Source organism: Scyliorhinus canicula, chromosome 12 (assembly GCF_902713615.1).
Source record: "Scyliorhinus canicula chromosome 12, sScyCan1.1, whole genome shotgun sequence".
Taxonomy (NCBI): domain Eukaryota; kingdom Metazoa; phylum Chordata; class Chondrichthyes; order Carcharhiniformes; family Scyliorhinidae; genus Scyliorhinus; species Scyliorhinus canicula.
This window is the reverse complement of record NC_052157.1, coordinates 65,227,291-65,237,432: the sequence shown is the minus strand read 5'-3', so window position 1 is coordinate 65,237,432 and position 10,142 is coordinate 65,227,291. Positions and strand designations below refer to the sequence as shown.

General features: G+C 50.0%; 1 protein-coding gene across 1 annotated transcript; it reads right to left on the bottom strand.

Moving 5' to 3' along the window:
- Positions 1-991: 991 nt before the first annotated feature.
- On the bottom strand, positions 992-7,728 carry LOC119974905 (trypsin-like). Its single transcript, XM_038814244.1, has 5 exons — positions 7,662-7,728; positions 7,356-7,509; positions 6,194-6,444; positions 5,943-6,079; positions 992-1,269 (listed from the first exon to the last, which is right to left on the bottom strand). The coding sequence occupies exons 1-5, from the start codon at positions 7,699-7,701 to the stop codon at positions 1,120-1,122; spliced, it is 732 nt and encodes a 243-aa protein (XP_038670172.1). The 5' UTR covers positions 7,702-7,728; the 3' UTR covers positions 992-1,119.
- Positions 7,729-10,142: the final 2,414 nt, after the last annotated feature.

The window sequence follows — 10,142 nt, the reverse complement described above, 5'->3', positions numbered from 1 at the left end:
ACTTCCTACTTTTGCTACCTAAGTGGATAACCTCACATTTATTCACTTTATAATGCATCTGACATGCATATGCCCACTCACCCAGCCCATCCAAATCATGTTGAAGCATCCCTGCATCCTCCTTACAGTTCACCTACCTACCCAACCTTGTATCTGCATATTTGGAGATAGTTCCCTTGTCAAATCATTAATATATAATGTGAATAGTTGGGGCCCTAGCACAGATTCCTGCGGTATCCCACTAGTCACTGCCTTCCAATCAGAAAAAGACCCATTTATTCCAACATTTTGCTTCTTGTCTGTGAGCCAGCTTTCTATCCATCTCAAGACACCACACACAATCCCATGTTAACTTTACATATTCGTCTGCTATGTGAGACCTTATCAAAAGCCGCATCTTCAGCTGCTTCATCAATGACCTCCTGTCTATCATAAGGTGTGGGGATGTTCGCTGATGATTGCACAATGTTCAGCACCATTGGCGACTCCTCAGGCACTGAGGTAGTCCATGGCAATTACAGCAAGACCTGGACACTATCCAGGCTTTGGTTGACAAGTGGAAAGTAAAATTTGTGCTACACAAGTGCCAGATAATGACCATCTCCAACAAGAGAGAATCTAACCACCGTCCCTTGATGTTCAAAGGCATTACCATCGCTGAGACCCCATCGCTGAGATCCTATTTACTGATGGAGGAGTGAGTTCCAGATTTCCTCTTTCCTCTTACCGTTGTGTGAGGAGACGTCATGTCTGAACAACCTGGCTCCAGTTTTAACATTTTGCCCCCCCATGTTGAGAATGGCCTGCTCCTTCCAATCCTCCCTCTCCCCTCTCACCACCAGAGAAGATACTTTCCCCCTGTCAATCTTATCATTTTATCATCTTTAACTCCTTGATGAGAGTGAGGTCCATACGAGCCAAGTTGTTACAACCGGCAGGAGAGAAGAATGAGGGTGGAAGATGTGAGAATGAACAGGCCCCAGGCGTGGTGTCTCTTTGTTATTATTTTATTGATACATCACATGAAGGGGTACAGAGGGCGTCAGATCGAGGACACGGCGCTGAGATTCATTCAGCACATGTTCCCTCCCGACGGCTCATTCCAGCCAGGTCATGACCTCAGTTGGTGGCCATGGTGTTGTGAATCCAGGAGACGAAATTGCAGACCTTGGTGTAGACTCCAGGGTGGTCTCTCTCAGCACAGCCATAACCCCAGGACACAATACCCTGGAGCACTCCATTACACACCACCGGACCACCGGAATCTCCCTGCAGAGAAACAACACGTCCACATTCATCAATGTCTCAGCGCACAGAGGTCACCTTTTACAGTGAGTTCAAAAGCCGCAACCTCGTCACAGACATTCAAACACATTGTTCACATTGCATTTATATAGCACCCGTAACAGAGTAAAACTCATCAAGAATCTTCCTAGCAACAGCAAACTGACTCACCATGACCCTCAGATATAGAAGAAGATATCAAAGACAGGTGACCCAAAGCTCAACCAATGAGGACGGTGTGGAAGTGTCTTATGGGAGAGAAAGAGGAAGGGAAAGAAAGAGAGAGAGAAAGAGGGAGAGAGAGCAAGAAAGAGAGGTGGACAGAGAGAGAAGATAGAGTGCCATAGATGGAGAGGTTTAGGGATGGAAATTCCAGAGCTCAGCGTCCCCAGGCAGCTGAAGAGAGGGCCGCCAATGGAGGAGCGAAAGGAATCAGGAGATGCTCAAGAGGCCGGAATTCGAAGAGCGCAGAGATCTCGGAGGGTTGTGGAGACTTGGAGGTTACAGAGATAGGGAGGGTTGTAGGGGTAGGAGGAGGTTACAGAGAAAGGGAGGGTTGGAGGGGTTTGAAGTTACAGAGATAGGGAGGGTTGGAGGGGCTGGAGGCGGTTACAGAGAGAGGGAGGGTTGTAGGGGTAGGAGAAGGTTACAGAGAAAGGGAGGGTTGGAGGGGCTTGAAGTTACAGAGATAGGGAGGGTTGGAGGGGCTGGAGGAGGTTACAGAGATAGGGAGGGTTGGAGGGGCTGGAGGAGGTTACGGAGATAGGAAGGGTTATAGGTGCAGGAGGAGGTTACAGAGACAGGGAGGGTTGGAGGGGCTGGAGGAAGTTACAGAGTTAGGGAAGGTTGTGAGGGCTTGAGGTTACAGAGATAGGGAGGGTTGGAGGGCTTGAGGGGGTTTCAGAGATAGGGAAGGTTGTAGGGGCCAAAGGAGTTACAGTGGTACGGAGGGCTGTAGGGACTGCAGGAGGTTACAGAAATAGGGAGGATTGTAGGGACTGCAGGAAGTTACAGAGAGAGGGAGGATTGTAGGGGCTGAAGGAGGTTACAGAGATAGGGAGGATTGTAGGGACTGCAGGAAGTTACAGAGAGAGGGAGGATTGTAGGGGCTGTAGGAGGTTACAGAGAGAGGGAGGATTGTAGGGGCTGTAGGAGGTTACAGAGAGAGGGAGGATTGTAGGGGCTGTAGGAGGTTACAGAGAGAGGGAGGATTGTAGGGGCTGGGGGAGGTTACAGAGATGGAGGATTGTAGGGACTGCAGGAAGTTACAGAGAGAGGGAGGTTTGTAGGGGCTGGAGGAGATGACAGAGATAGGGAGAGTTGTCGGGGCTGGAGGTTACAGAGATAGGGAGGGTTATAGGTGCAGGAGGAGGTTACAGAGATAGGGAGGGTTGGGGGGGCTGAAGGAGGTTACAGAGATAGGGAGGATTGTAGGGACTGCAGGAAGTTACAGAGAGAGGGAGGATTGTAGGGGCTGGAGGAGGTTACAGAGATAGGGAGAGTTGTTGAGGCTGGAGGAGGTTACAGAGGTAGGCAGGATTGTAGGGACTGCAGGAAGTTAAAGAGAGAGGAAGGATTGTAGGGGCTGGAGGAGGTTACAGAGATAGGGAGAGTTGTCGGGGCTGGAGGAGGTTACAGAGATAGGGAGAGTTGTCGGGGCTGGAGGAGGTTACAGAGATAGGGAGGGTTGTCGGGGCTGGAGGGGGTTACAGAGATAGGGAGAGTTGTCGGGGCTGGAGGAGGTTACAGAGAGAGGAAGTGTTGTAGGGGCTGGAGGAGGTTACAGAATAGGGAGGGTTGTAGGGGCTGGAGGAGGTTACAGAGATAGGGAGGGTTGTCGGGGCTGGAGGAGGTTACAGAGATAGGGAGGGTTGTCGGGGCTGGAGGGGGTTACAAAGATAGGGAGAGTTGTCGGGGCTGGAGGAGGTTACAGAGAGAGGAAGTGTTGTAGGGGCTGGAGGAGGTTACAGAATAGGGAGGGTTGTAGGGCTGGAGGAGGTTACAGAGATAGGGAGGGTTGTCGGGGCTGGAGGAGGTTACAGAGATAGGGAGGGTTGTCGGGGCTGGAGGGGGTTACAAAGATAGGGAGAGTTGTCGGGGCTGGAGGAGGTTACAGAGAGAGGAAGTGTTGTAGGGGCTGGAGGAGGTTACAGAATAGGGAGGGTTGTAGGGGCTGGAGGAGGTTACAGAGATAGGGAGGGTTGTAGGGGCTGGAGGAGGTTACAGAGAGAGGAAGTGTTGTAGGGGCTGGAGGAGGTTACAGAATAGGGAGGGTTGTAGGGGCTGGAGGAGGTTACAGAGATAGGGAGGGTTGTCGGGGCTGGAGGGGGTTACAGAGATAGGGAGAGTTGTCGGGGCTGGAAGAGGTTACAGAGAGAGGAAGTGTTGTAGGGGCTGGAGGAGGTTACAGAATAGGGAGGGTTGTAGGGGCTGGAGGAGGTTACAGAGAGAGGGAGAGTTGTCGGGGCTGGAGGAGGTTACAGAGATAGGGAGAGTTGTCGGGGCTGGAGGAGGTTACAGAGAGAGCAAGTGTTGTAGGGGCTGGAGGAGGTTACAGAATAGGGAGGGTTGTAGGGGCTGGAGGAGGTTACAGAGATAGGGAGGGTAGAGCGCGAGATTATTGTCCGGTCATTGAAATGAGCCCCCACCCAAGCACCAACAATTAACTCTCTGAATGAATATGTATGAATAAACAATCTGTATTTATTATTTGACCCAGTACATGAGAATGGAGAATATGATGATGCTTTTTAAAAATGTAACTATTCATCGGATACCCATTTTCTGCCCATCCCTAATTGCCCCTGCTAGCTCATTTTAGAGGGGCAGTTAAGCGGAACTCAGATAGCTATGAATCTGAAGTTTCATGTCGGCCAGACCAGGTAAAGACCACGGATTTCCCGATGTAAAGGGACATTAGTGAAGTAGGTGGGTTGTGAGGACAATCAATTATAATTCACTGGTCATGATTACCGAGGCTGACTTGCACTTCAAGATTTAATTAGTCAAATTGAAATATTGCCAGTTTCCCTGGTGGAATGTGAACCAGTGCCCACAGAGCATTAGCCCGGGTCTGAACCAGTGCCCACAGAGCATTAGCCCGGGTCTGAACCAGTGCCCACAGAGTATTAGCCCGGGTCTGAACCAGTGCCCACAGAGCATTAGCCCGGGTCTGAACCAGTGCCCACAGAGTATTAGCCCGGGTCTGAACCAGTGCCCACAGAGCATTAGCCCGGGTCTGAACCAGTGCCCACAGAGTATTAGCCCGGGTCTGAACCAGTGCCCACAGAGTATTAGCCCGGGTCTGAACCAGTGCCCACAGAGTATTAGCCCGGGTCTGAACCAGTGCCCACAGAGCATTAGCCCGGGTCTGAACCAGTGCCCACAGAGCATTAGCCCGGGTCTGAACTAGTGCCCACAGAGCATTAGCCCGGGTCTGAACCAGTGCCCACAGAGTATTAGCCCGGGTCTGAACCAGTGCCCACAGAGTATTAGCCCGGGTCTGAACCAGAGCCCACAGAGTATTAGCCCGAGTCTGAACCAGTGCCCACAGAGCATTAGCCCGGGTCTGAACCAGTGCCCACAGAGCATTAGCCCGGGTCTGAACCAGTGCCCACAGAGTATTAGCCCGGGTCTGAACCAGTGCCCACAGAGCATTAGCCCGGGTCTGAACCAGTGCCCACAGAGCATTAGCCCGGGTCTGAACCAGTGCCCACAGAGCATTAGCCCGGGTCTGAACCAGTGCCCACAGAGCATTAGCCCGGGTCTGAACCAGTCCCCACAGAGCATTAGCCCGGGTCTGAACCAGTGCCCACAGAGCATTAGCCCGGGTCTGCGCATTACTAACCGAGTGAGATTACCCTGACATCAAACATTCAGCCTCATTGCACGACACTTCCCACAAGATCTGTACTGGAATAAATGCCTGTTTTACTCTGTAATACGGCTCTCAGGATGTTATCCTCGGAGCGGGATTTTCCATCTCCGTCACCCGCCACCGCGATTGTCCAGTCCCGCCAAGCCAATGGGCCACTGGGCTGTGCCGGAAAATCTCTCACCATGACGGGACTGAAAAATCACAACATTTATAGCCGTGTAGGTTACTGCACAGCGATATGGATCATTTACACAATCAGTTATCATCACAGTGGTGTGGGTAAGATTAAATTACATTCCTCACTAATATTCACGGTTTCTGGTGGAGTTACACAAATGTAGAAAGTTGTGAAACCATGGCAAGAACAGAATGAAGAATGTAATGTGAAATTTTGGGAAAGGCAGCAGAATAAACATTTGGAAATCTCTCGGAGTGTCAGGATATGTGGATGTCCACCTCTGGTTGAAGCCTTTCACTGGCTTTGATGAAGTCTGCCTGCTCACTCTGGTAGTTACAGGAATTGTTCATTTTGCTTCCTGTCGCACCCTCCCCTGCAACTGTTGCTGTTCTGAGCGACCCCCCCCCCAAAGTGTTGACCTCATGGCTGCACCAGCCCTGATCATAGGTCATGTGACTCAGGAGGGAGGCCATTCAGCCGATCGTGTCCATGCTGGCTGCTTGACCGAGAGGCCCCATTATTACCACCCTCCCCCCCCCCATGACGCAGACTGAGGTTTCAGTGGCTCTGCTCCCCTCCCCCATTTGGTTAAAGGAACCATACCTGACAAGAGTCCTTCCCGCCTTCCAAGTATCCGACGCACATCATGTTATCCGTGATCATTCCCGGATAGGCACCGTGGCAATTTGCATCGCTGATTACGGGGGCATCCAGGCACTGAAGCTCATCTCCGCTAACCGCTAAAGCAAAGGTCACAGGTTAGAGGCCATGTGAGCCTACAACATCTGTAGAAGGGATGGTCAAAACATTCAATGCTGCAAATTGGGTCATTTGAATCAGCTCCTGTCACTTACCGCTGTTCATGGTGTTGCCCCAGCCGGATATCAGGCACATTTCCCCAGCGTAGGCACAGCTGCTGGGCAGGGCGATGGATCCAACATTGCGGTTGAATGTCGCAGCGCTGGACAGTTTGATCAGCATGATATCATTGTCCAGATTGTAGTAGTTGTAGGCTGGGTGTCTGATGACTTGACTGGATTCAATGAATTGCTCAGTCCCCTCGCTGACCCCGATGTCGTGCTCTCCCACACGCACCTGGATGTGACTAGGGAATAAAATGGAAAATCAGTAATAACTTTTATTGTCACAAGTAGGCTTACATTAACACTGCAATGAAGTTACTGTGAAAAGCCCCTAGTCGCCACACTCCGGCACCTGTTCAGGTGCACACAGGGAGAATTCAGAATGTCCAAATTACCTAACAGCACACCTTTCGGAACTTGTGGGAGGAACCCGGAGCACCCGGAGGAAACCCACACAGACACAGGGAGAACGTACAGACTCCACACAAACAGTGACCCAAACGGGAATCGAATCTGGGACCCTGGTGCTGTGAAGCGATAGTGCTAACCACTATGCTACTGTGCCGCCCTTAACGGAAGGCATCTGTTGACCGGTGGCCATCTTGATTCAACCTGACACCATCCATAGGTAACTCGGTATTGGCTGTTCCTGGCTCTTTGGACAGCAGAGTTTTGGGTGAGCTGAGGTTTGAGCAGGAGAGTGGGAGATGACATTTTCCCAGAATTGCTCAAATGCCATAGGGTAGTGAAGACATGGATGAGGGCTTCAGCAGCCGATCAGCTGAGGCAGTGGTGGATTGAGGTGATGTTACGGAGGAGGAAACGGGCAGCATTGGTGATGGGAGATTATACGGGGGTGGGGGGGATGTCAGTGGTAAGCTCAGCTCGGGTTCAAATAGGAAAAGAGAGAAGGGGAACGGTGGAAGGATCGATTCCTGGAGAATGACGTTTGGGATATGTATCAAAGACAATACAAATTAACGGCTTTGCTCGCCCCAACATTTAATCGTAGCAAATTTCTGCACGACACAGGTATAACCTCGGAAAGTTAATCAAAGAACCTGTGAGATTTGGGAACAAATCTCTGGGTTTGAGGAGTGAACCATTAATTTGACCTTTTAACTTCTCTCCATGTAAAGTTCCAGATACTTGCCTCTGGTAGCAGTGGGCAGCGGAGACAACCCAGTTGGGGTGGATCAAGGACCCCCCACACATGTGCCAGCCCACGTTCAGAGAGACGATCCAGGGCACCGAATGCTTGGTGCACTCATACCCACCCACAATCTTGTCATCGGAAGGGGCAGCCGCTGTGATAGGAGGAAAAGAAACACAGGGGTCAACAAATGAACAGCAGCAGAGAGAAAGAGAGAGGGGCTGGAAAAGGCTTCGAGAGACGGAGCAGGAAGGGTGAGAGGAGACTGTGGAGAGAGAGCAAGAGCGGAACCGAGACCCTATTTACCAGCAAAACCCAGAAACACAGCGAGCAGCAGGATCTTCATGGTTGCTTCAGGTGTGACGATGGCTGACTGCCGATAGTCAGGCTGATTTATAGGCCGTAAGAGCTCTGTTATCAGAGAATAACACAACCACAAGATCATTAATTGTCACAAGGGGGTGGCAGATAAGTCCTTGAGAACATGAGAGGCATCTGTGTGTTTCTCAGCAACGATCTGTGTTGTTCCATTAGACAGAGTTCACATGTGTAAACCTTTCACTCTATCACATTGAGAGTGAACAAGAAGGTTTTGACCTTACAGTAGAATAAAACTATTTTCATCTGTGCTGCCACAGAGCACTAAACCAGGAGACTCCAACAGGAAGAATGGGATCTTTCCTTGCACTGTGCTGAATCACCGGAATTATACTAAACTGGGACATAAAAGAGTTAATTGATAAGGGTTGCTTGCCAGACTTTGCGTTGCGATGGTTAAAGGGGTGATCTGATAGAGGGTTAATGTGGGACTGGGAATGATACAGTACAGCCCACAGTGTGAGGGAAAGAGTCACATGACGGAGTCTGGAAAGAGTTATGGACTGGACAGAGACCTGTATAGAAGGCAGCACGGAGTTAGCTCCGAGCTTGGCTATACCCTAAAGATATACATAGTTTTAGCAAAGGGCTAAATCGCTGGCTTTTAAAGCAGACCAACGCAGGCCAGCAGCATGGTTCAATTCCCGTACCAGCCTCCCTGAACAGGCGCCGGATGTGGTGACTAGGGGCTTTTCACAGTATATTCATTTGAAGCCTACTCGTGACAATAAGCGATTTTTCATGTTTCATTTTTCATGTTTAACAATCCTTCTTCATGTGGAATTCAGAATAAGGGCACACAACACGGTACTGGCCAAGAGCATTGGCCTTGACTTTGTGCTCCAAGAGTCGAGGATGAGGAGTGAACCCACCCCATGAGAACTGTGAGTGCCACTCACTGGACCAATCTGACACCTTAAACAAGCAAACTGCAAGATCACAAGAAATTAGGAGCGGGAGTAGATCATTTGGCTCATTGAGCCTCTTCCACCATTCAATACCATGACTGATCTTGGGCTCCCCCTCACTCCCACCCACTCCCTGCACCCCTTAATTCCCAGAGAGAGCAAAACTATGCCTATCCCAGCTTTAAATGTGTTCAACGATGGAGCATCCACAACCCTCTGTGTTAAAGAACTCCAAAGATTTATAGCTCCTTTGAGTGCCGAATTTTCTCCTCATCTGAGTCCTGAATGATCGGCCCCCTTAGCCTGATGTTGTGGACCCCATGTTTGAGATTGCCCCGACCAGAGTTAACATTTCAAGTACAATACGACTTTTCTTTGAACTCATCCCTCCTCCCATAAACACAGAGGCCAAAATTGCAAGCATTACTCCAGATGTGGTCACACCAAAACCCTGTAGCAAGGCCTCTTTATTCCTATCCACTCACAATAAAGGACTACAGGCCATTTGCCTTCCTAATTGCTTGTCACATGCTGACTTCTCTGTGTTTCTGAGTATACCCTCTGGATATAAACATTCCACACCTTTAAAAGAAATTCTGTGATCAATGTGGGATTTTCAGATATGTTATATGTAGTTAGTGCAGTAAGGGTTAACAGCCTGGGTTTGTGTGTGTGTGACTGCTCTGGTAATAGAACATAGAACATAGAACATAGAACAGTACAGCACAGAACAGGCCCTTCGGCCCTCAATGTTGTGCCGAGCCATGATCACCCTACTCAAACCCACATATCCACCCTGTACCCGTAACCCAACAACCCCCCTTTAACCTTACTTTTATTAGGACACTACGGGCAATTTAGCATGGCCAATCCACCTAACCCGCACATCTTTGGACTGTGGGAGGAAACCGGAGCACCCGGAGGAAACCCACGCACACAGGGGGAGGACGTGCAGACTCCACACAGACAGTGACCCAGCCGGGAATCGAACCTGGGACCCTGGAGCTGTGAAGCATTTATGCTAACCACCATGCTACCCTGCTGCCCCCAAATGTTTTTAATAATCCTGGTTTGAAAGATAGCAAAGCTTTCTGGAGCCAAAAGTGCAATCAAAACATCGTAGAAACGTTTGGGCTAATGGATTTTTATTTAGATTAATGGGATTCTCTAGGAAGTAGATAATTAGAGACTCTGGATAGAGCTTAGTGAGATGATGTAGTTAATGGACTAATGGGAGGGGCTGAAGGTGTCAGTGTTGAGCTTTGTCAGTGTTCATTTTTGGCTGGATGGTGGAGAGAAGGTCACTGAAGAAATACAGCCAGAGATTCTGCATTATTCTGACAGAGGGTCCGGTATCTTTGAGGAGTCTCTAAAAATCTCTCTTTCTCAAAGAATCTGTGTGGGAGCCGCCAAAATCGGGGCGTGCAATGGGGCGGAGAATAGCTCCTGACACTGAAATCGCGGCAGGTGCCGGTTTAATGCCAAATCGTGATGCTCCACC

Excerpts from the sequence above, each read along its gene's own strand:
- LOC119974905 (XM_038814244.1), bottom strand. The coding sequence starts at position 7,701 with ATGAAGATCCTGCTGCTCGCTGTGTTTCTGGGTTTTGCTG. Across the intron at positions 6,080-6,193 it reads GGGCAACACCATGAACAGCG|CGGTTAGCGGAGATGAGCTT; the intron begins GTAAGTGACAGG and ends CCTTTGCTTTAG. Across the intron at positions 1,270-5,942 it reads GCGGGAAGGACTCTTGTCAG|GGAGATTCCGGTGGTCCGGT; the intron begins GTATGGTTCCTT and ends GTTTCTCTGCAG.